The sequence below is a fragment of the Acartia tonsa genome, chromosome 9 (assembly GCF_053477335.1).
Source record: "Acartia tonsa isolate MP-2025a chromosome 9, ASM5347733v1, whole genome shotgun sequence".
Lineage (NCBI taxonomy): Eukaryota > Metazoa > Arthropoda > Copepoda > Calanoida > Acartiidae > Acartia > Acartia tonsa.
The window spans coordinates 20,222,167-20,248,644 of record NC_137268.1 but is presented as its reverse complement, the minus strand read 5'-3'; the positions used below and the strand labels follow the sequence as shown (position 1 = coordinate 20,248,644).

General features: G+C 35.9%; 3 protein-coding genes across 7 annotated transcripts in view; 1 reads left to right on the top strand and 2 right to left on the bottom strand.

The window, feature by feature from the left end:
* LOC145328461 (tetraspanin-1-like) overlaps nt 1-3,978 on the bottom strand; it is a 245,927-nt gene extending 241,949 nt beyond the window's left edge. For both annotated transcript variants that reach the window (XM_080172160.1, XM_080172161.1), the window contains exon 1: nt 3,944-3,978. The gene's annotated coding sequence lies outside the window, so the exon portion shown is untranslated. The remainder of the gene's footprint in view (nt 1-3,943) is intronic.
* LOC145328462 (B-cell receptor-associated protein 31-like) lies at nt 1,436-4,183 on the bottom strand. Of its 2 annotated transcripts, none has more exons than XM_080172163.1 (4): nt 4,033-4,183; nt 3,085-3,193; nt 2,563-2,644; nt 1,436-1,845 (listed from the first exon to the last, which is right to left on the bottom strand). In XM_080172163.1, the coding sequence occupies exons 1-4, from the start codon at nt 4,116-4,118 to the stop codon at nt 1,754-1,756; spliced, it is 369 nt and encodes a 122-aa protein (XP_080028289.1). In that variant the 5' UTR covers nt 4,119-4,183; the 3' UTR covers nt 1,436-1,753. The 2 variants fall into 2 exon arrangements, with proteins under 2 accessions (XP_080028289.1, XP_080028288.1); XM_080172162.1 differs by having other exon boundaries at nt 4,006-4,178.
* Nucleotides 4,184-6,610: 2,427 nt separating this feature from the next.
* LOC145328450 (uncharacterized) overlaps nt 6,611-26,478 on the top strand; it is a 35,036-nt gene continuing 15,168 nt past the window's right edge. The window contains exons 1-8 of one of the 3 annotated variants that reach the window (XM_080172143.1): nt 6,611-6,800; nt 7,452-7,564; nt 8,105-8,198; nt 9,000-9,033; nt 14,644-14,680; nt 15,080-15,105; nt 16,138-16,244; nt 16,923-16,991. In XM_080172143.1, coding sequence (XP_080028269.1) covers nt 6,773-6,800; nt 7,452-7,564; nt 8,105-8,198; nt 9,000-9,033; nt 14,644-14,680; nt 15,080-15,105; nt 16,138-16,244; nt 16,923-16,991 — 508 coding nt within the window. In that variant the 5' untranslated portion in view covers nt 6,611-6,772. Of the gene's footprint in view, nt 6,801-7,451; nt 7,565-8,104; nt 8,199-8,999; nt 9,034-14,643; nt 14,681-15,079; nt 15,106-16,137; nt 16,245-16,919; nt 16,992-26,478 lie in introns of all 3 variants that reach the window. The other 2 variants (XM_080172142.1, XM_080172144.1) reach the window with 2 other exon arrangements.

Genomic DNA, 26,478 nt, shown 5'->3' with positions numbered 1-26,478 from the left:
TAGAATGAGATTAAACTAAAATGAATTGATCTATTTGATTATGTAAATATTACATTACACATTTGATTTAAACCTTGATTTTTACATGTCTTTGCTTTTACTTACTATCATACTTTTGTATACAACATATATATTTGATTTGCAAATTGTACTGATTTTCTCTATTTTCAGAATATTTACAATGACTGTTAATGTAGTTATTAATGATACTGTCAAAATGTTGAAGTTTAAATGGATATTATGTAAAACTGTATATAAAAGGTAGGGTCTTTCTCTCTTATAATTCAGGATGTTTTAAATATACAAAATACATTATTATTTACTAGTCAATTATATTTTAAGATTATGGACAGAAATTTCAAACATGTTGAATTTTAACTTTTTTAACTACAAATTCTTATGTGATATGATAATCCGATTTTTGGAATACTGATTTATAGGGCAACAAAGTACAATTTTATAAGCTAAGCATCTCTATAATCTAGTACTAAACATGTAAGTATGTCCTTAAACATTACCTGTATTTAAGCAGTTTTCAACAAATATACTCAATTTTCTTTCGACTGTTATACATTTATATTCTGATTATTCAGTTCTTACACTCTACAAGTGTTAATGTTCGTTTGTCATACTATTACAGAGCTTCGCTTTTATGGATGTTGTTATCCTTGTTTTACTACACATAAATGATTAGTGGTTAAATATCTATCTAAATTAATATTTATCTTTCTAGATGTTATCTGCTTGCTGCATCTAGTAAATTTTATGTAAGAGGATTGTAAAAATTAAACATGATAGTCTGGAGAGCACTGTCTATTAATAAGGTAGGCTAGACAACCTTAGACTTTTATTGAATCATTGTAAACTGTAGAAAATATTCAATTCACACACATTATTTCAGACGTCTCTCTCTAAAAACAATAAAGAAAATAACTGACGGACTTAAGAACCAAGTGAGTTATATACTGGATGCTTATTGGTAAGGGCAATCTTTACATAAAATAGAGCCGTCTATCTTTAATAGCTTTAGAATAGATAACATTTTCTCGTTCAGTCAGTCAAGATCTCTAATACTGTATTTATTATGTGTTTAAGAATGATGTACAATGATTGTTTCTGTGCTTCAATGGACCAACAGGATAACTTTTTGTCCAGGCAAACTTTTAATAATTCTGTCCTATGAAAATCCAAGCGTTTCTACACTTAGGACCAGTCCATGTGTCTCTTTGTCTGAACCTCTGAATTGATAATTAACTTGATTCTTGGATTATTGATTCCTAAGACAATTAGGTACATTTTTAAAGGCGAAGCATTGCTATAGAATCTCATTGAAATTTAGAATCTTCCACTAAAAATTCAGTCATCTAATGGATTCAAACGGAACTTTTAAATTAAATTAGCCCAAAATTAGATGTGAGGCAAATTTGATACATTATAGGGGTAAACATTTATTGGTCAATACATAAATTATTTTATTATCATACAATACAAATAACTATATAATGATATTCATATTCATATATGATATTCATACCATATTCATATTTTTTAAAAAGATGACCTTTTTTAAGCAGCAAATTTTGAGGGAAAACTCAAGAAGTAAAGATTTTAAAAAAGAAATGTTTTTTTTTTAATTCTAATATTTAATTAATATACGATTTTCGGCTTACCTGGAAGTTGTATTTTTTAAAATATAAACTTAATCAATCGAGAAAAAAATATTGAATTGTTAACTTTGCTCTAAACTATTTTTTTACTGAGACTTTATTTTTTGCTTTAAGACAGCATTTTTACTAATTAGAGCTACCAATCTTCTTATTACAAGACACAAAAATCCAGCAAAACCTAAAAAAAATATTTTGGTGTAAAATGTAGTAGGATTGGGTGCTTTCCCTCAAAATGCTTATCAAGCTCCCTCTTATTTGATAAAAATTAAAAACAATGCAGGTGGGGGAATAGGTTAGTTTTTTCTCCTATGCTTTCAAACGAAAAACTAACCCCACCCCTCTTATTTTTGATTAATTTATAATTAAAGGAGAGGGGAAGGGTTCATTGTCTAATTACGTACTTTAGGGTAATACGGCATGGATTAATTGTAATTTCTTTTATAAATGGAAAGAGTATATACGTGGCAATTATTACAGGGGAATACTTGTCGTCAATTAGGTTGCTATCATTTGTTGGTCAGTTCGTTCATCCAGAAGGAGGGGTTAAGATGGGGTAAAGGGGGTGTATAGGGGGTAACGTTATTTTAACCAGCTGCAAGTTTTACTCTTTTATAGTATACTAATCTGGTGTAAGATTTAAGATTGTCCTAAAACACTTGTAAAAAATTGTCTTTAAAATTCATTTGGCCAATAAGTTTTATGTTATAAAAGGTACATTTGTTATAAAAGGTACACTTGTCATAAAAGGCATATTTGTCATAAAAACATTTGTCATGAAAGGTACACTTGTTATAAAATGTACGTTTGTCATAGAAAAATTTGTCATGAAGGTATACTTGTCATAAAATGTACATTTGTCATAAAGGTATAGTTGTCATAAAAATTGCCATTCTACCTGAAATATACATATTTCTTTGAGCTCGGAACATTTTCAATTGATTCTGCATTTTTATGTCCAACATCTCAGCTTCATCTACCTAATTAGATAGATAAATGGTTGAATGAATAAATGGATGAATGGTTATATTTATAAAAGATTGATGGATAGAAGGACGAATTGTTATGAATGATTGAGAATAAATCATAGATGGTTGAAATAGTGAATAAATGAATGGAAAGATAGATTGATAAATGGATTAATGAATGTATAGACAGACAGATAGATGAATGAATGAATACTTGAATGGATTATTGAATGTATGGATGAATGGACAAATGTACAAATGAATAAATGGATGAGAAGTATATGGATGAAACAATGGAAAAAATTATTATCATATGTCCAGATAGATGGATTAATGGATTGATATAAGGATAGCTGGATTAATAGATAAATAGTATTTAGATAGATTAATGAATAAATGGATGGATGGAAAGATAGATGGATAGATAGATAAATAAATGAATGAATTAATACCTTAGAATATTTCCAAGTTTCTCTGGTAGCATCCAAGAAAGCAATGATTAGAAGTCCAACTATTATGTAGAAGTAGTAGGACAACTGAATAATCAACATTTGAAGAAACCTTAAAAAGAATATTCTTGACCATATTAAGTTCATTTTCAATGTTTATTTATTTTCAATATCTTTCTTAATCAATCAATCAATTTATCTAACACTTAATATATCAAATATCTAATGATCTTAGATAATTTATAAAAACAATTCTAAACAACAATCAATCTCTTAATCTATGCTTTAATTAATTTAGTTACTAAATTTTCTAATTAATCAATCTATGAATAAATCTATCCATAAACCAATCAATACATCAGTTAAATCTTCACCAAACCTCTAAATCAATCCTACAATAAATTCATCAATATTTTTATCAATCAATCTATTTGTCAATCTATCTATTTAACAATCTATAAATAAATCAATCTATGATTCATTATATAAATTAATCAATATATTATTAATTACAATAATTAATAAATCTAACAAAAATTACATTAATTAATCAAGATGTTAATTTGATGAAGTAGCTTTGGGTTGAGATGTCTCAACTTAGAACTTAATATATAATCAATGTATCTATGAATTAATCTATCAATCTATTGAACAATTAACCACGAAATTACTTATAAATCAATAAATCTTTATCTACCAGCAAAACACTACCTATTCAAATATCAATTTACAATTAATTGATAAATATATTAATATTTTAAAGTTAGTATGTTTTTCAACCTATTTTTTAAAAAAATTTACACTATTCTAAGACATGAAGATATATTTCGATTTTACCAATCATTTTCAATTCATTTTGTCTCTTGTAGAAGTGAATCAAGCAATATTAGCTTGGTCGTTTTATTAATCAATAAATCAAAATACTTTGAAGTAAAGAATTTGTAGAGCCACCTGGAAGAAATGGGAGATAGTAATAGAAGTACAATTGCAATGTCTGTGTACAGAAAACCTGCCATAATTGTCCAGGGAAGGCTCATTTTGGTTCTATAATAGAGAGGTATTGGGCATCCTTATGTTCAGTTAAATCTATAAAATATATAACATAGATTGCAAGAATTGCTGCAAGAAAGATATATCTACAATAATGCAGGTTAAATTTAAATTGTCATAGTCTTGTTTTGACGTTAAAAGAACTGATATATACATTTTCACAATATGAAATTAAAAATTAAAAAAACACTAAAAGACTTTTGAACTAAAATGACTAATACTGAAAACACTATATAAAACCTTGTCTTATCTTTGACAAAATAAGAAGATAGATAAGAAAAAATAATATGTAAACATTTATGAGTAGTATGATAATTTAATTTTGAAGATATCTCGTACTGATAATGCTACAGAATTTAGGAAAGATTTGCATTGGTAGCCAGCCCAGGTCAGGTTTTATGCTACAAAAGCAAATCTGGTCCCGAAAAAAACAATACCTAAAAATTTTCTTCTTCTTCTATGTTACAAGAGATAAATCAAAATGTGGTTGGGAGTGGGGGAGAAGGGATATGCTTAAATAGAAGTGTATGATTTCAAATAGGTATAATTTTATTACAACAGTAAAAAGAATCAACATGTTTTAAATGGAAATGCAGACTTTACATGATTATTACCTTCACTATTTCCCTATTGGCTGATTTAGACATTATGTCTCTTGGTTATATCTATCTATCTCTTAATATTACAGTAAATATAATAATAGTTATTTCTCGTATTCATTCGAATCCGGTGGATAGGAACCGGTTCTCATCCATACAAAAAAAACTGTCTAGCATCGTATTATATCCAGCTTTCTACGAATATAAAAACGTACAATCTTAAGATTAAAATCAGTTTTTTTAGCCTCGAGGTATATCCGCGGAAAGCTGTTTATAATACGATGCGAAAACTATTATCGCATTACTTCATGGACAAATCCCTTGAGAAAACACTCTCCCCTTACAAAAAAAATTCAAAACAAAAATGAATATAGGCTGGTAAGGGGGAGGGGTGTCTGGATCCCTTAGGCTATGGGCGAAGCCACTAGTTATATGAATAAAGTAATCATACTTTTTATTCAAGAAACTTAATCACTTTACTGCCAAAAAATGTCCTTATCTTTTGAATTATAAATTTACAAACCTTTATTTGGCGGACGGAAATATTTAATGAAAAAATACCAAATTTTTTCAACATAAAAGGCTAAGTTATTCTTTTTGTCGACTATTTGGTGAAAAAAAACAATCCAAAAAGTGGCTACGTTCCTAGGGGTTTAATTACTGTAGTATGGGAAGACGAACCCCCCCCCCCTCTTCAATTTTAGTTTATAAAGGTAAAAAAGAAAAAAAATGTTTGGGAGGGTGTCATTTATTTAGTTGTGATTCCTCTTTGGATGGTGGTTGTACCCTCCCCCAAAACAAATCTAGGATCTACATCGGTTCATCGGTTTGCGGGATTCTTCGGTTCACACATACATACAGTCACAGATCCTGTTATATATGGATATTATGATGGTACAGTATACAGAATTATTTATGTTGTGAACCTAATTTCCTTTGGACATAATGTTCCTGGTTTACTAGAATATTTATCCCACTGTCAGCACTTAATAATTTATGGCATCGGATTAAAGACTACCGGATAAAGGTTGTCAATACAAAACAGGTAGATTGATTAAAGCGCTCACTAGTTATCGGGTTCAAATGAACAAGGAAAATTTGTTGCAAAATTGCAAAAACAAGATAACAACAGTAAATACAAAATCCAAGAAAAGTCCATAAAGTTATCCAATTCATGTTTGACATGAAAAACCAAATTGTTTTTGGCAGGTATTAGGATTAGTGGACCAACACCAAATTTCATGGTATTTATAATCAGATATCTAAAGGGATAAGACAACTGCCGATAAATTGATGTACATCCCCAATAATGATTAACAAAATTCACTCTTCTGTAAATAACAATTAGTGGTTGAAACATTTGGACAATCAACTTAATGAACCAACCAATCAAAATTCAATAAAAGTACCAAAAGTTGATAATCCAACAAATAAGAAATTGTTATTGTAAAACTTTGGGGACGAGTGCAATAAACAGACCATTGTCCCCTTCCTTCCTGATTTATAATCCTGAAACAAATGAATTATGCAAAATAAGTTTTTTTCTCATTTTGTAAAAACATAAAAAATAAGGATAATAAAATTTAATAAATATTGTTCTTTTCAGTATTTTAACTACCTCTCCTTATGTGTTAATAGCAGAAAAAATTATAGTTTTTATCAATAGTATTTGAAGTTATAGTAAGAATCCTATTATAAAGATTAGTACGATTTTTTTATCTGCACATTTCGAAAACTACTAAACCAATCGAGTTCTCCATTGTATGTAAGCTTCACATACATAAGTCTTGGCTTGTTTTAGGCTCTTATTTTACTTTCCCTATCTTTTTGTGCAGAGCTCCTAAATGCTAGAGGCGAAACCGCTACTTATATATAAAAGCAAATCACAACGAAATTAAATAGTAACCCTATAGCATGGGCGTCCTAGGGGATGGGAAAAGGCATGTTAAAATAATACATCAATTTTTATGAACTTTGTGAATGTGAATGTGATCCATTTCTGAAAATTTAGTTATGAAGTAATTTAAATTTCAGCAGTTAAAATGGATGAGATTGAGAGTGGCCATGGAGGTAAAATATTAATCACTAGTTACTTCGCCCCTAGCCTCTAAGGAAGGGGGAGGGGGGAATTCAAGAAAATAGCCTAACACCACCCCAGAACATTTATTAAGTTTCCCTGAAATTTATAAGTTGTACTGTACAACAAATTCGGGCCAATAATTTTCCCAGATATTTATTTAGCTTAAGATAATAATGATAAATTTGATGATAATTTGAAAATATTTCAAATTTTATTTTTAGGGAAAAATAATTTTTAAAATTTTAATTCATACCCATCAAGAATTGTTCTAGAAACATGACAAGAAATGACTGTAATTTTTAAAAATTCATTTAATATAAAAAAAGGAGATTTCAAGACTCAAGTTTTATCAAAGGTTTAATTAGGACATTTTTTATAAGAATATATTACTGTTATAAATCTTATAGCCCAACAACTAGCGACTGCGCCCTTAGCATCTAAGGACTCTGCATTTAAAGGGATACATATGAATGGGGCCAAAAAAAGCCTAAAACCATCCAAAGCCGTAATCTAATAAAAAAATAGACTAAAACCACCCCAGGACCAATATAAAACTCAATCAGTTCAGGAGTTCATGAGATCTTAAGCTTCAGACAAAAAACATCATTCTTTATGTAACAGGATATAAACAATTTGTTAAGGTTTACAGTTGACAGGTTTCAATGATCCTTCACCATCACCTTCTGATTCAATATCAGAGGAATCAACACCTTCATCACCTACTTCAACCATGTCACAATCAACCACTGAAAAGGTATCAATCAATAGATGAATTTGTAAGTAAATCAACCTATCTATTCTTCCATCTATCAATTAATATATCAATCTTTCAGTTAATCTACCAATCTATTGATGAATCTTTTATCAAACGTTTTCACACAATGCACTAATAACCCCCTCCACCTACATTTTGAAATAAATTGAAAATAATGGGGGAAGGGGGATAGTTTTCGGTTTGTTTGTATATTACAATATATCTTGTTGGGTTAGGTTATGGTGGATAGCCCCCTACGTGTGGGTAGCCATATGATAAAGAACTACAGCCTCCTTATTTTTAATTTTAAGATTATGGGGGAAGGGTGATAATAATGCTCAACCAGTCACTTGAGGGAAAGCACTCATCTATCTATTAATATATCAAGTTATTGATCTAACTTTCAATCTGTTAATCGATCTATTTTTTCAGTATATCTATAAATCTATGTTTAATGGATCTATTTAATAATCTATCTATAAATCTCTCTATTGATTTATCTATCTGTCTATCTATTGGTGTAAATATTTATCTATCTAGGAAGAAGGATTAGAAGTTCAGACACAAATTTATATCATATCCGGAGTTTTGGGAGGTGTTGTCTTTTTAATTATCCTTTATCTTTTCTATAAATGTGAGTATTCACTTATTAAAAGCAAAGTTTTTCTATATCTAAGGTATGCCCGCCTGTCCGTCCGGGACAGTTAGCTTTTCCCCCCTTTTTTTAAAACAGGTTAGAATTGTCCTGTCGATTTTAAACTTTGCATGATAATTCCCATAACAGTTAGGATTACGATTTAGGAAGCGTAGCAACGTTTTAATCGCCATCAAAAAGTATGTACGGCCATTTATAACATGCTGATTTTTACTTTTTTTTACAACAATTTTTTGTATGTTATAATTATCCTATTTATCTTATTTTTGGAATTATGATTACCTGTGCATTAATGTTCTGCTTATTCAGTTCTGACACTCTACATATTTTAATGTTCGTTTGTCCTACCATTTCAGGGCTTCGCGTTTTTGGATGTTTCCATCCTTGTTCTAACAAAACTATATTCATTTGGTCTGTCTGTTCGTCTTTCATATCTTTTTTTATGTTTTAGTAGGAAAGCAAAAAAAAAAATAAAGAAAAGTAAAGAAAGTCTGTCTGTGTGTAGCGAAGGAATTTGGTTACCGCTGTACTGATATGATTCTCCTTTACAAAAAAAGATTCTTATAGGGCTAGGGAAGGTTTATCCCAGTGAAATTGCCTCAAGAAAAACATACCCACCCTAATATTTTTTCTTTTTGAAACCAAAATTAAAAAGAAGATAGTAGCCTCTCCCTCCATTCGCTCAAGTGCCCCTGGTGGAGGCCTCTAGTTTTTAGATAAATTGATTAGAATTTATTATAAGTTACTTATGAAGTTAATCGATAGTTATGTAATTTTTAGGTATGAAGAAAAAACCAACGAATAACAATGGAATGTAAGTAAAATTAATTCCTCATGTAAATTTATAAAAAAAATTCAGGGGGGGGGGGGGGTAAAGACGTTGTCCTGGGCATTAATAGATAGAACGGAAGTGAAATATTTAACATTTAAAACAGTTTTCAGTATAGATTCGAAACGGTTTAATATCCGGTGTATATTATATTACAGACAGTTTCCTTCTGATGCCAAAATAAGAATTAAAAGACTTAAACCAGTTTTGTAGGCCCGGGACTTAGACCCCTCTGAATCATAAAATCATAAATAATTATTAAGAATAAGTATTACAATTTTCTTATCTTTATCCTAATTTGAATTTTATAGTACATTAAATTTTTTCTTTAAATTAAAACAAAATATTTTCTTTTACAAGTAGTAAATTTGTGGTATTCGGCAACCGTGAGCCACGTCTATGGCACCCCTGACCAGGGTTCGGGGAAGGGCCACAGGCCCTCCCCTGAGTCCTGGGAAAGGGGTCTGCCGACCCCCTCCCTATGCTTTAAATTAATGATTGAATCTGACAAGCTTTATTATGGTTAAGCTGCATTGTTAATTCCCCCCACCCTTTCCAGGGATGGGGGATCATTATTGCCCAAACTGACTATTGTATATGTATTATAATGCTTTTATGTTATGATTATTTATTCCTATCTGTGTAACTATTGTTTGTTGTATATAGCTTTAGTACTCTTTAGACCTTCAATAAAGTGACAACTGAAATAGATGTTGATTATTATTTGGTGAATGCTAGAGAAGCGTAGCTTCTCTATAGTAAGGTGTCCACGTCTGTCACACTGCCGTAATCTAATTGAACTCCGGTGTCTGCCATTTATCCTCGGCGGATACCACAACTTTTGGTGACAGCTGTGTGAGATTACGGCAAACCACAAGTGTAGAGCAGACGCGCAGCTGAGGCTAAGGTACTCCCAGCAGTGAAACTGGCAAAACTGACACAAGCAACCTGAATGACCCACCCTGGATAGCAAGGTCTAACTCTGCATCCGGCAGTTGTGGAAGTGAAACAGCGAAACTTGATGGAGAACCGCGAGAAGCGCCGACATCTAACGGAGAATTGGGCGCTCAAAAGGCTGAAACAGGCCTGCGGACTGGCTGAAACACGCCAAATAAGTGCAAACGGCTGAAACTAGGCCAACCTTACTGCAAGAGATAGCAGGATCCGAACCAGCGGCGCTAGCAGGACGGGACATTCCCTGCCGCCATCAGCCGGATTTGGATCAGCGGCGCTAGCAGGACGGGACATTCCCTGCCGCCGATAGGCTGAAACACGCCATATAGCTGCGAGCTGCGAGCCAACATACGAGTGTAGTGCAACAAAGCAGAGAAAACTACGTCAACTCCAAGTATCCTGAGAGGCTACAACGCAGCCACCCATCTAGAAAAACAGATATTATATCACATTGTAGGGATTACCACCCTGGTGTGATGGTTAAACAATAGATTTATGAGCAAAGATTGGCAAACAATTTGTTGTGTATTGTGATAAAACTAAAAATAGAACAGGCTTGGATTTGTTGTGTATTGTGATAACAACTAAAAATAGAACGGGTTTGGTAAACAAATCTGTTATGTATTGTGATAGGGACAAAAATAGAAGCTAGATGTAACACAACAATGCCCTGATAAACAATCTAACCACCCCAAGCCTACAGCACAACAAAAATACACCCCTTATTCCAGAGGAAAGGGAGGGGCCCACTCTCCATTTAAGGAAATACAATCAAGGTGACATAACAGATAAGCCTAGGATTAAGGAGAAAGGGCATCATTACCTCATCACACAGTTACCTCAAACCCACAGCACTCCCCCCTTCCTCACAGGGGGAACGGACGGATTTACCCCGTCCCCTCACGCGCTTCCCCCCTCCTACCCACACTTGACTAAGTCCGCCCACGGTGTGGAGCTAGTGACCGGGAACACAGAGCGCCATTTACGGGCCGCGCAACGGAGTGCGGAAATATCATAAAATTCAATGGACAAAGCGGACCAATGAGAGAGCGAGTTGAGGGATAAGTGCGCGTTTTACCTGTGTGCGCGGATTTGACGGTGCGTAAGCGCGTTGCAAGGACAGGAGATTTCACGCACACACACACACACACCGGAGCGGAGCTACTCCATAGCATCTAACAGAGGTATTTTTAGAAAGATAAAGAATTACAAGCTTCTCCCTCCTATCTATAGTGTGATAAAGGAAAACCAAATCAGTTCCTGACAGCAGTTCAGACCCTCAACACCTATCTACCCCTACCAGCCTACTCTACAACCTCAGAATCCAACTAGTGATAAGTACAGCTAAGTTATATCTTTGTAACTAAACTACCAACCTAGTGAAAAAAACAGTGTTGGCTGTTAGGCTAGAAAGCCTCAAGTGACAAACCATTTATAATATTGTCTTATATCCTTGTGTCCCGCCGTTGAACCGTTGACCCGATGGAACAGCCGCAAGCGCCAGGAGGCGACCAAGCCCCAGGATGGCTCCAGGATGACCCTCAGCCGGCTCCAGCCGAGTACCGCAAGCTGATGCTGAGTAACCTGCCGGAGTATAGAGGACCGCCCAAGCAATCTTGGAGCTCCCACATCCGCAGACTCGAGATGTCATGGGCGGCTTACCGCGTGCCGCCCCATGACTCCCTCAACCGCCGCAACGCCCTTTTACTGTCACTGGTAGGGCAAGCGGCGGAAATGGCTTCTCATCTGTTTGGCGAGGCCAAGCCTTGACCTACGAACAGGTCAAGGCCGAGTGTGAAATGTTATTTCGTCCCGCCTTTGAATCCCAGACGCTTAAACAAGCGTTTAGGGATTACAGGCAACACTCGACAGAACCTATACAAGCGTACATATCCACAAAGTGTGCCTTGTATAGGGACGCCTACAGCCATGAGGATCTCGAGTTGTTAGTGGACGAATTAAATCGTGGCATTCGTAACGCTAATGTGAAACGTGAAATGATGAGTCATGAGATCACCAGTGTACCTGAGTACACACGGAGAGCCATGTTCACCGTCACCATGATTACCAAGCAACTGAAGGAGGGTGTGTGCCTAGTGGACGCTACCGACGGGCTCACAGGATCAGCCAGCATCCAGTTGCCCCAATATGACGAGTCGGAGCCAATGGAGATTGGCGCCTTGGCTCCGGGTCTCCACCAGATGGGGAAGGTTGCTCCAGATGACAAGGTTCCAGGCCGCTGTTTCCGCTGCCAAGGGAAAGGCCACCGAGCTCGAGACTGCCCGACGCCTATGGAAGTCAGCCTAGAAGAGAGACGCACCCAGCCACGCCGTGACCGTTCTGCCAAGTGCGAGCGTTGCCACTATGCCGGCCACACGGCAGCCGCACCGCCGACAAGGGTGCTCCCCCAGGGAAGCCCAGCAGAGTGGCCCATATGGAAGGGAGCGCGCCCCCAGCACCACCGCAGCAAGCAGCCGCCCCTAACGCAGCGGGCCGAGCCGACGGGATGCCGCAGTTTGGGACCGTCCCAGCTAGGATCAACGTACTGGGCGGTGTGGCTGAACCCAACCGGGTTGGCCTGGGCTTCAGTCTCAACCACCTGGGGCCGGAGCTTGTGCAGCCCAACAACATCGCCGAGCCAGAAGTCCTGAGGCCCCAGCCTTTTAGCCTCAACATGATGGAGCCTGCTCGACCGAGCCTACCCAGCAAGAGTGGAGGGGCGCTACCCAGCGTCACTGAGGCGGTGTACGGGGAGGTCCTGGCGGCCGCTGAACGAGAGAGGCAGGAGGCGCTAGCCAGTGCATCAGCGTCGATGTATGGGGCGCCGCCACCTGCGATGACTGGGGGGTGCTATCCAGCGCCTCCAACCTGGTGCCTGGGGCGACAACCGTCGCCGCCACCGAGATACCTGGATCCTGGAACGAGCCAGCCCCCAACCTGGTGCCTGGGGCGACAACCGTCGCCGCCACCGAGAGACCTGGATCCTGGAACGAGCCAGCAGTCCCAGAGGAAGGGGTGACACCCGTCACCCCCAGCCAGCCAGCGCCACCAGCCTGCAGGGAGAGCTCAACTACACGCCATCCAGCGCCCCCTGCCAGCCGAAGGAACCCAGCTGCCCAGCACTTCCAGTCGAGCCAGGATAAGTTAAATTTAACAAATGTGTTGTATCCAAGCCATTGTAAAACCCCAGCCTTGCCTGTGCCTCCTGCACCAGAGGCTGGGGAGATTGAAATTTGGGGATATAAGGACTTGCCTGTGCCACATGCACCTGAGTTCCTAGGGCAGGGGAGGGACGTGAGTCAGGGCGAGCCTGTGCCACACGCACTTCAGCCCCATGCCACTGGGCATGCCATGGACAAGGGAAGGGACCCCTTGGGGCTAGGGGAGCCGACACCCAGGGGGGGGGGGGGAAAGACGTTGTCCTGGGCATTAATAGATAGAACGGAAGTGAAATATTTAACATTTAAAACAGTTTTCAGTATAGATTCGAAACGGTTTAATATCCGGTGTATATTATATTACAGACAGTTTCCTTCTGATGCCAAAATAAGAATTAAAAGACTTAAACCAGTTTTGTAGGCCCGGGACTTAGACCCCTCTGAATCATAAAATCATAAATAATTATTAAGAATAAGTATTACAATTTTCTTATCTTTATCCTAATTTGAATTTTATAGTACATTAAATTTTTTCTTTAAATTAAAACAAAATATTTTCTTTTACAAGTAGTAAATTTGTGGTATTCGGCAACCGTGAGCCACGTCTATGGCACCCCTGACCGGGGTTCGGGGAAGGGCCACAGGCCCTCCCCCGAGTCCTGGGAAAGGGGTCTGCCGACCCCCTCCCTATGCTTTAAATTAATGATTGAATCTGACAAGCTTTATTATGGTTAAGCTGCATTGTTAATTCCCCCCACCCTTTCCAGGGATGGGGGATCATTATTGCCCAAACTGACTATTGTATATGTATTATAATGCTTTTATGTTATGATTATTTATTCCTATCTGTGTAACTATTGTTTGTTGTATATAGCTTTAGTACTCTTTAGACCTTCAATAAAGTGACAACTGAAATAGATGTTGATTATTATTTGGTGCATGCTAGAGAAGCGTAGCTTCTCTATAGTAAGGTGTCCACGTCTGTCACACTGCCGTAATCTAATTGAACTCCGGTGTCTGCCATTTATCCTCGGCGGATACCACAAATTGAATAAATTTAGTTTGGACAAGCTGACGATATTTACTAGTTTAGTCGCAGAAGTTTAATTTAATTTCAGCCTTCACGAGCTTTAGTCTAGCTACCAATATCTGGCGGATTTCCTCAAAGATCCAATCGAGCACAGATACTCCCCCCCCTTATTCGAAAAAAATTCAAAATAAGAAAGGGGTGGTTAGTCTTTCGTGTATTCGTTCATTTTGAACTTTAAGTCAGGTTAGGTTAGGTTATTATTGGGTACAGGGTAGCTTCGCAAGATTAGGGATCTGTAGCATGAAGAGGTCTACCACTCCTCCCTTTCTTAGTTTTAATTTTTAAAAAATGGGTGATAGGGGAGGGGGGTTTAGTGCTCACAAGGAACTTGTAGAGAAAGCACTCAATATATTAATATCAGTATATTTCATAATATTTGTGTTTGTTGTTTAGGAAAAAGGAAAAACTGGATGTAAATGATTTTGAAATGGTAAGAATTCTATAGATAAATATATTATTCAAAATTATTTTTTTAGGTTTTATTCATAAAAATTTAGATTTTTAAAATTCAAAAAAGTTAAGCAGACACCAAGTAAATATCAATATTAAATTCAGTATTTCTTAGTAGCGAAGCTACTCTATATCTTATTGTGTCCGTCCGCTTTTTATTACTAACCCAACAACATATCAACAACTGAAAAAAAGGACAAACTAACATGGTTTGCCTTAACGGGGACCGGCTCAAAGTCCAGTTCTACTTTGTTCATGTGTGTTAATCAGGACATGACGAGCCAAATAGTATTGCAGTTCTTGTTTTCATTACAATGTTGTAATCTTATTATTGCTGTGCATCTTTACGGAAATGATTAACCTAATTGTTAATTTTTAGAGTAACAGAAATACAATCGAAAACAGGTACTTATGTTACATTTTTAGAATTGCACAGTGCTTTCGAAGATGCTTTGACTATAGTGTCGGAACCTAAATTGGGACATATTGCATTTCATTACCCTAGGTTAGGTAACATCAAAATGCAGCCGTTTTTGAGAAAATTAGATTTGAAAATTTCAAGTTCAATTTTTATTCACTAGGAGTTATCGCATAACCATGACAAGAAAAGCAAAGATTATATATTTAAAATTTTGAACAAGTTTGCTTTTATAAAGTTCTTTATAAAATCACTCCTGAAGTGAGTTGATTTATGGCCATTTTTATCAGTTGCTTTGCTAAGGTCACGGAAATTCAGCCTTAAATAAATCATATATAGAGATGTTTTATAACAGACTTCATAAAAGCAAAGTTGTTCAGAAGTTTAAATAAATAATCTTTGCTTTTCTTGTCATGATTATGCGGTAACTCCTAGTGGATGAAAATTGAACTTGAAATTTTTAAATCTAATTTTCTGAAAAACCGCTGCATTTTAGATTTTATGGAAAAGTGAAATGAAGTTACCCAACCTAGGGTAATGAAATGCACTATGTCCCAATTTAGGTTCTGACACTAAAGTCAAAGCACAATCATACGCACTGTGAATCGAAGTTACTGTTTAACTCGAAGTGTCCATCTGTCATTCCGTCTGTAAGAAAGGTTTTATTTTCTAGGCTGCTATTTAAGTTAGGAAGCTAAAACTTTTTAAATTCAGTTGTATTAGGATAGGTAAGATCTAATGGGTACTGGGTAAACCCGCAAGGTTAGGGCACTGAACCGTAAAAAAACTCCAACACTATTTTCAGTTCATTTTAAAAACAAAGAGGGAACATAGACGTCTAAGGGTGGGGGTGAAGGAGTGTTTAGCCCCCTCAAGCTTTGAAACCACACATAAATAAAAAGCTTTGACGTCCTTAGGGGGAAGGGGGTTGTCAGTGCTCGTCAAACACTTTGAGGGAAAGCACTATCTATTATTTAACCATAACAATTCTAAAATATTAATCAATCTATCTATCCCAGGCACTATGTTGATGAAAAGGCTACAAGAAACCCTGACCCCAAACCCTCCTTGTCGAATGCAAACACCCTAACCATGTCTGAAAAGGATATTCAAAATCAAAGTATAGGTATTTATCACATCGCATTATAGACAGCTTTCCGTGCAAATTGAAATGAAAACCTTTTTTCTTAGCCCGAGGGGCCGAGGACCCCTACTAACAAAACTGGTAATAATTTTATAATTTTTATTTTAATTTTCGCAGAAAATTTTCTGCAATTTGGACTACATGAATTTTTAGTAAGGCTGAGAACCGGTTCTAATCCAGCGGATATTAATCGATTTCGAAGCAATACTGTAAAAAAAGATTCCAAATGAACAATTATGTATATAAGTATCGCAGCAAATTTTTAAGCAGTTTGTTATCAAATAATAAACTTATGAAGCTTTTTTAAAACAAAATGATTCAACAATAACATATAACATTGTATATCATTGTTTAAATTATCCAAGAATTAACCATCCACGTCCACAATTAAAACAAATAATCTAAGACTAATCTAATAAGACTCTGCTGGACGGATTACCAAGATTCTAAAGGGATAAGACAATAGCCGATGAATTTATGTACATCCCCAATCATGGTACAAAAAAATACCTCTTCTGTATTTTAAAATTAGTGATTGAAACGTTTGAGCACTCAACTTAATGAAGCAACCAATAAAAATTCACTAAAGTCACCAAATTTGTGAAGCTAACGAATAAGAAAACGTTATTATAAAACCCTTTTTCCTCTGTCTCTCAGTAGGGACTGGAAGACAAATGAGCAACAGCCACGCTACGCCAAACTACGCAATACCTCATAACAATAATCAAGGTACAGTTAAGTTTATATGATTATAGAGTAGCTGCACTAATAGGAATAATTATAATAATTAGTAGCGCAGAAATAACAATTTATACAAAGAAATATGGCACACTTTAAATACAACTTTGATTATAGAGTAGCAAAGCAATAAAATTCTTAGAAATACATTTTTGCAAGGAACATCTTACCTTAAAAATTAACAATAGACTGTAATACAGTTATGACATAGAAAAGGGTTTATACCAACTGTAAATGTAATATTTTTGTAAGTTAAAGCAAATCGCTTAAACATAAGATATATCTTTTCTCATTAAACCACATTAAATGGGGTATTCCTGTCCAGTTTTTTGTTTAGGAATGAATATTTCTTACCTGAGGGAATAAATGATGGACCGATAGGTCATCATTTATTCACGAGGGTAAGAAATATTCATTCCTAAACAAAAAACTGGACAGGAATATCATTCTCATTTAAACAAAAACTCATTTTTATGCTAGTAAAATGTGGTTTAATTTTGGTTTTTAAATTTCATTTATTTCCCTGACCATAATATTTCTTTCTTTTAGTAATTAATAAAAATTATAAAATCTTCCAAAAAAAATTTAAAATCTTCTAAAATCATACCAGGGATATAAATGATATACCAGGGAAATAAATGAATATTTACATCCACTATTTAAGGGGTTGTTTATATGGGAATGACAATTTGACAGTTAGATGTACGAACGGATAGACTTTATACTAATGGAGATGCGATCCTCAATTTTCAAATTCTTTGAACGTACATATGAGACTTTTACAGAAATGCTTCGCATCCACAACTATCTATCTATGCTTGATATAGAATCAACACTTTATAGATCATATTATGAACCTTTGATTGACACGTGCCCTGCAATTAACTAGTAGCACTCAGGGGCAAGACACAATTACTTTAGCTAGGCCCAAGGCATTATTTGTATCAATTTATGCATTCATAGGCCTGTCTCTACCTATATGACACCATATACAGGTAACGACAGCCTATTCATGGTAATCTGTATGTGATTTGCTAATAGTATATGTTTATTAAAGATATTATGTTTATAGTTAATGTAATCATATAAACAACCAGTACATATATGTATGCCTACAACCATGCCTGATTTACGTCACATATTAACACACAGATATTTAATTGCACAGACAAACACTAAAATCCTGGTCCAGAGCTAATGTTATAGCATGTACCTCTTGAATTTATTCAGTTATTTACTAACTCTCCTACCATCAACTTCTCTTTCTGGCTTTAAAAGGTAATGACTTAGTTGTTTGGCATGCATTGTAGTTTAAATTTAGGCCCCTTAGTACTTAGCATGAATTGAGCTCAGGCCTTATGTTAGAACTCTAACACTTAGCACAATTCACTGCTTGGGACTTAGGGCACATTTCTGTCCTACTCTACTTATAATTTTAACACTTATCCTGTAAATATTTCCATACTTAACTTATGCACTTGTGATATAAATACACTTTATAAAAACATTTTCCTTCCTTAATACTTAATATACTTATATGATTCTAATCGAATATCAAAACCAACCATTTATTCTTAGGTTAAAGCAACATAATACTTCGCGTGGGTCTTTTGTTGAGCTTCCACCAGCTCAACCAAATTCGTATTATACTTGTGGGAATAGAGGGTTAAGCATTCTAAACAAGCGAACCGACGATGAGAATGTCTATGTGTATTGCATTAAAATTAGGTTTTAGAAGTACTCATAGAAGAGCGGTCTCCATACCTAATTATGGACAAACGCCCCATTCGCACACACAATGGTGCAACTTGTATCTTGGAAAAATTTTACTTCATAAATTTTTTTCTTTTTTTTCCTTACCGTACCCGAACCGCCTAAGGCAGGTATTTTTACCAAAATCGAATAATTGTAGCTATGGCAAAATCGGATTTACCAAAACCTGTGATACTATTTGAGAGCAAGGTTAGGACTATGAGGCGTTTGAAGAGATAGGGACTGAAAGGCACGACACAAATGCAATTGAGAGCCTCGTGTACGAGCAGTTGCACTAGCTGACACTCTAGAGGCCCTAGAGAATGCTAGCATATTTGTGGCCATTGGTCGCCGCCCTATAAGGACACTCGCACTGGTTGACACTCTAGAGGCCCTAGAGAATACCAGCACACCGGCACCTCCATGTCCGCCTCTCTTTAGTAAAACACTTGATTTGGAATAATCTATGATTGAGCTATGTGCAAAATTTTGATTTCTGGACTTAGTCAGAATTTTGAAATTTAGGAGTTGTGCTAGGTGGCGGAGTATATATATAAATCTTCGGACTTAGTATGATTTTTACTTATTCGGAAATTCTCTAAGTGTTGAAATACTTGAATCTTTGATACTTAAACCAGAACTTATTAAGAATCAAGCATGGAGTAACTTTTCATTTATAAGCTATCAAAATACTATTTGTAAAGGACCATTTTGAACTGCCTTATTAAATGAAAACTTAGGAGCAAATCCTATAGAACACGGGAAACGCTGTTAGTTGGGATACATATTGTCTTTGGAGCCATGTTTCTGAAACAATATGCCGAAAGCAGTTAGTACTCTTGAGTCGTAGTAAAGGGCCAAAAGATTATTACAAACTTGTAGCATTTATACTCAAGTTAGACTGTACTAATACTTTGGTGCCGTTAGAACCGATTTTCTGAGATTTGCACTTACTTATACATGCCTAGGACTTATATTCTTAATGCAATTCTGATTTATATGCGGATGTATCAAAATAACTATCGCCTCTAAAATTTTGAGTTAAACAAAATATTTCAAAGTCTCAAAGATATTCTCAACATCGATCGGTTGGAATGATATAAGTGTAGACAAATTGCTGTATGCAATCAGAGAAATAACTCCAGAGACTTCCTGAGACTCTGAGCAAAATATTCCACTTTTGGACTTAGCACCGTTTCTATTTCTTTTGTTACAGAGAGAATCTCGAATTTCTGGACTTATAGTAATTTTTATGAAATTGTGAATTTGGTTGGAAATTTACCAAAATTCGGACTTGTAATAATTACGGTTTTTCCAATTAGATTAACAAATTTCATTTTCCACACTTAAAAGAAAATTTTGTCTTAGAGTATTTTTGTCTTAGCCAAAATATTCCAATTATGGACTTAGAGAGATTCTATTTCTTTTGGTGAAGGATAATTCTAACACTCTAATACTTTATAATTTTAAAATTCTTAACTTAGCGAGATTTGCATTTAGTCAAAATATTCCAACAGTGGACTTAGAGTGATTCTATTTCTTTTGACTTATAGGCAATCTCTAAAGTAGCGTTGTGAATGAACTGTTAGGAAATTTCATCTTGGACAAAATATTCCACGTCTGGACTTAGAGTAATTCTATTTCTTTTGTCTCAAGAAAAATTCACTAATTCTGTACTTAGCATAATTTCATTGAAAGGTTACGGACTTAGTCAAAATTCACTAATTTTGTACTTGGCATAATTTCATTGAAAGGTTATGGACTTAGTCAAAATTCACTAACTTTGTACTTAGTATAATTTCAATAAGAAAATTTTTTTTGACTTAGTCAAAATTTGCTAATTTTTGTACTTAAGATATTTTTAGATTTTTTTTCCCAAGCCAAAATTTATTGATTTTGTACTTAGAATAATTTCATTAGAAACTTTTTGGACTTAGTCAAAATTTTCCAACTTTGGACTTAGAGTGATTCTATTTTATTTTGACTTAGAAAGTTTTTAATTCAATCTTAACTTAGAAATTCTCTTTGTTTGTATGTTCCTTACAAACACATACATAAATACAATAAACAGTTCACTCAACAATAAGTAGGACATGAAAACTAAATTTTTACTTGCTTTGCTAATGCTAAAATTTCTATTTCATGTGCCGCCAGAATTCAACAGACAACTTGAGAAGAGTTATAAACCATCAATCATTAGTGATAGTGAATATTAGTGATTTAAAAGTATAGTCAACAACCTAAGCCCTATATGTAATTTAAAAGCACACTTATAAGAGACAAAGTTCTAGTAACCAAACGCAGCAAAAGGTTGCAGCAGCCTATCTTGGGAGTCTTGGGACGTCTCTAAAAGAAGTAGCAAGTAATATTGGAAGTACTCTACTGTCTTTATAAACATCCGGATTAAAACAAAGAAAGAACATTTTCTTTTATACCATTGAGAAAATTTAATTTTACTTAGGATTATTAGCATAAAGTCTATAACCAAGTAAGATAAAGTGTGTACATATAGTTCATAATCTTTATAATCTAAAATTGTTACTTTTTTAGAAAAAAAAAGTGCACTAACTCAGCTAATTTGATTTTCAATAATATTTGACCAAGCAATAACACCAACCTTGTAGTCTACTTTAAAGAGTTTGATTGACAACTTCCAGCGTATAGATTGATCACCTTGCGTAGGATATCACACTTCAGTAAGACACATAGAATATTGTGTTCTCACTAATTAAGTGGAGCACATCCGGTCTATAATAACCTTGAAAACAAACTGATTATATTCATATATATAGGACAATCTAAATTGAGTCTCAATAATATAGTTATAAGGATTGAAATCACAAGTGAAGCCCCATAATAATTCGCGAATAATACTTAGTAGGATTGGTAGGCATACCCTAATACAACTATAAGTATTGGGTGCGAGATCTTTGATATTCAGGCAAAACAGTTGCAATACTATTAGAATATAGACGATCCTTTGGGAGTGAACCTTAGTAAGTTATATTCATAAAGCCTTACAGGAATAAGTAGATTGTAAGCTACATATCCTTAGAGTGAAGTAAGAATTCAACAAGGATTATAAATTGCTGTTTTTCTCAACAATAACATTTGCTAGGAAAAGTCGACGCCTAAGCAAATAACAGTTAATTTGTGATAGTATATTAGCATACCCAAATTAACTTCGCTGCAAACTTTAACATTCTATCTAACCTTATAGCTAATTTGTATAGCTAACTAACCCACATTAGCTTTGTAAGCAAATATAGAATAAATCTAAGTAAAAGTGTTTCTACAGTTGAGCTTAATTAAGGATAAGAGTGCATTAGCGCACACTCCAGAATAAGATTCCAAGCTCACACGCAAGCATTCACGACGTAGAAACAACTGTAGGTGAAGTAGACAATACATACTCATCTATATTTAACAATTTTAAAAGAAAAATTTGTTATTGTAAACAATTCCTGATTGTTTTAACGTTAAGCGCATTAGTCGGTTTCTTCCTATACCTCTGCTATTTAAATCCTAAAATAGTACAACATCTCATAAGCTTCTTTAAAGAACTCATAGAAAGTTTAAAAGCTTTAAGCTAGCTGTAATGCCATTATTTAATAAAAGTAAGAAAGATGACAACGCTGAAAAGGCGAACACTCCACGTCGAGGACGCTCGACGACGCCTGGAAGAAGAACTCCGTCAGCTGATGCAGCTTCTGCAGGAGATGATACACGAAGAGAGGAACCAATGCCCAACCAGGAGGAACCAGAACAGAATGGTGAGAGAACCAAGACGCCAGAACCAGACAGGGAATCTGTAAGATCCATACCCATGCGAGAGGACTCACCAGATGCACTGATCAGAGATCGATATGTTAGAGCAACACTATCAGATCCTCTGGGAAATTTCCTGTTCCCACAATTCCTGGATACAATAAGACTTTGTAACCCCAACCTACGTGTGGACTCAGAAATGATGAGGAACTTCTGTACCAACTACACACAGAGTATGAGGGAATACAAAGAGGAACAAAGACGTGAAGTTGAGTTAGAGGCCCAGCGTATTGTACAAGAGGAGAATGACAAACGCACTCAACGACACTTCAGTAACTTCACCAACCAAACTGGAATTAAACCACCAAGCAGCTATGCAAGTAAGAGCACCCTAAGCAACGATCAAAAGCTTAAGTTAGCCAATGGAACCTTCCCTCTCAAGCATTGCTTCAAAGGAGATGGCAAACCACCCTACATTACTGATTACCTATCAGAGATGAACACTGCTCAGGAGTTATGTAACCTCTCAAGATCAGAATTTGAAACCTTTATGCTTAGAACCACAACTGGGGAAGCATATACTACTATCCAGCAGAGTTTCAATCTTGGACTATCTATTGAAAGTGTCTACAATAGCTTACTGCTACAGTATGATATACTCATCAGCCCACAGGAAGCTCAAGCTAAGCTGATAGCCTTTAAGGGAACCAAAGCCATGTCATTCCCTAAGCTTGTCAGTACAATTCAGAATCTTGCCAGCAGAGCCGCTGTTCATTATACAGACAAGAAGGAAAGACAGAATGTATTCAACATAACTGCAGTGGAGGCACTCAAACGTAGCTTACCAACAAATAGCCGCAATATAGCATCTGAAAACCATCACAATCTCACACATGATCTTGGAAGATCCCCTACATATCATGAGTTGACCGCTTCCATGTATCCTAGAACTGAAGACCTAGATCTGGACCTACAGCAGAATGGTGTATCAGCCAGTTACAATGGAGACTTATCGCTTCATAAAAAGACAAACAACACCAACTACTCACATGACAGGGATACAAGAATGAACAGAGACAAACAGCCTGCTAAAGTTGCCGCTACGTCAAGCTATTATAAAAGGCCAACAGTTAGAGAAGTTACTGCTAAACCAGCCTATCCTAAAACCTACAACAGAGAAAACAGGGATAATAGAGATAGACAACCACAAAAGAACACCAAACAAGATTATCATATCTCCTATGGTACATCCAATAAGCGCTACTGCGGTGCATGTGGTCAAAATTCCCACAAAATATCAGATGGATGCAGACTACTGTGTGATGACCAAGGACGACAATATCAAACAGCACTAACATCCGGATACTGCCCAAGCTGTCACAAGAAGTATGGCAAAGACCTATACCACGCGCAACACCTATGCCCTGGACAACCAGCAATGATGGAACTGTACCATAGTGGTAAAGTAAGACCTGGTGGTGTGTTTAGACAGGCATATGAAGAATGGGTTGAGGCCAAAGCCAATGGACAATCCAAGGAGCGTGGCAGAACAGGTAGGGTTAACGCTATCACCGTTCGAATGGATCCAAACAACCCCAAGATTTTAGCGGTAGATAGTTCTGCAGCTATCATGGATGAAAATAGGAAAATGTACCTGAACTGTTCCGGCTGTATGTCAAATGGAAACTACGATGTATACATGACAGCTTTGTTTGACTCAGCAGCAGACAGAAATATCATGTCAACCAGCTATTTTGGTATGTTATTTGGAGTACAACAAAATGAGGTTAAGAACCATCTGGAAAAGAGTGACATGGTTCTTGTCAGCTATTCTGGACACAAAATCCCAGTAGCTGGAGAAATAACTCTCATGATTCGTCTCACACAATTCTCAGGCATCTATAGACCAGTACCATTTATGATTGTACCTGAGGAACACAAGAATGTCACACCTATGATCATTGGAATGAACGGCATTAGAGATCTCCAATTAGGGTTGACTTTCGTTGCGGATAATCACCCGCCAGCACCATATCTATACTCTATGTTCCATCCTGGGAGAGTACTAGATAGTCTGTTCTGTTCTGATTATGAGTTACAACTCTGCACAGGGACAATAGACAAAATTGAGCCTAATGAAACTCAGACTATAGAAATGAACATCAACCATTTCTTCAACTTAGCTCCTGGAACAAAAGTCATTCTCAGCGATGACCACATTGCTAATGATAGAAATGGAGGAATCAAAATTCAGCCTGGACAAACGCAACTGACTGTCAACAACCGAGGACAACTTAGTGGAAGAGCAATGATAACAAATGTCACTGAACATGCAATCACTAATACTGTCATCACCGGATACTTGGAACCCAGCAACCAATTTGTAGTCAATGAAATCACCACAGACTTTGATTTCACACAATCATTCCTACACAATGTATCTGTGACAACTGAGCTAGATGAGATTGTACAGGCCCTGGAACAACACGCAGAGAAAGCTACGGCTCCAGCCATCAATCAGATCTCACTAGACACCAGCAACAATTCAGTCCAACTCTTATAGCTACCAAAATACAGCGCCATCAATCTGGTAGAACGATCTTTCCCTTTAGCTGATGGATATATACCGAATCCTACAGCTATAAACAATGACACTCCAATACCAGGAGTAGCCTTATCTGATTACCGATCTAATATTGATGAAATTCTAACTACACCAGATCCTGAAAAGAATAAACTTTTTGAAAATAGTGATGACGTTATTGAACTTGGCTTAAAACATATAGCTGAATCTGATAACCTCATGGACTACGTAACAGAACCTACTGGCTACAGTGTGCCTAAGGATCAGTTTGTTAAACCAGAGGATCTTGTGGTGCTGTCAGACTATCCACCAGAGGTAAGACATTATATAGAAGACATATTCCTAAAATCTTACCCTGATATCATATCTACACATTCTACTGATAGAGGTAACATGAGTAAATATCTAGGCAATTATACAATTAGACTAAAACCTGGTCAAACTTTACCCCAGCATAAGAAATTATATTATTTATCACCCGTAGAGAAAATGCAAATGCAATCTATCTTAGAGTTTTTGTTAAAGAACGGCACCATTGAAAGAGCTAATTTGGATGGGGATTCCTATAACAACTATGCAAGCCCAGCATATCTGATTCCAAAGTCGGATCAGGGGAGCTGTCCTCGTTTAATTGTAAATTTTCAACAATTGAATCCTTGTCTGCAGTCTGAACCTGCACTGCTACCCACAGCAGAAAATTTGATTCAGTCACTAAGGGATAAATTTGTGCATAGTAGTAGTGACATGGCTAACGCCTTTCATAGTATAACGCTAGAACCTTCTTGCAGAGACCTAACATTGTTTGCAACCCCATTAGGAGCTTTTAGACACGCATCCTTACCAACTGGCATTAAGACTTCACCTGAAAGTCTATCACGCTTTATGGAAAAGATATTACACTGGGAATTGGTTTATGATGATAATGGTAATGTTGTAATGGACGGTGATTTAGCCAAGATGGTATACTCACCTATCCCAGAAGTCCAACACATTTACGATGATTTCATTGTCTCAACTGAACTAGCTAAAACTAGATCAGAATCATTGAATATACATTTTAAGATTTTGAAGAAAGTTATGGGGAGAATACACACGCATAAAGGAAAGATTAGTTTAAAGAAATCACAACTTTTTAAAAGTAGGGTAAATTTCTTTGGGTTCTTCATTTCACATAATTATTGCTGTGTAGATCAAAGGCGAGTACAAAAACTTCTAAATATTCCCATGCCTACTGATATCACTATAATGAGATCTTTTATGGGAGTACTACAAAGTATGCACAAACATTTAAGATTTGATATTATGGCTCCTACACATATTCTAACTTCACTTACTTCTACTAGAATAGGTAAAACTTTTGTCCCAACTCCAGAA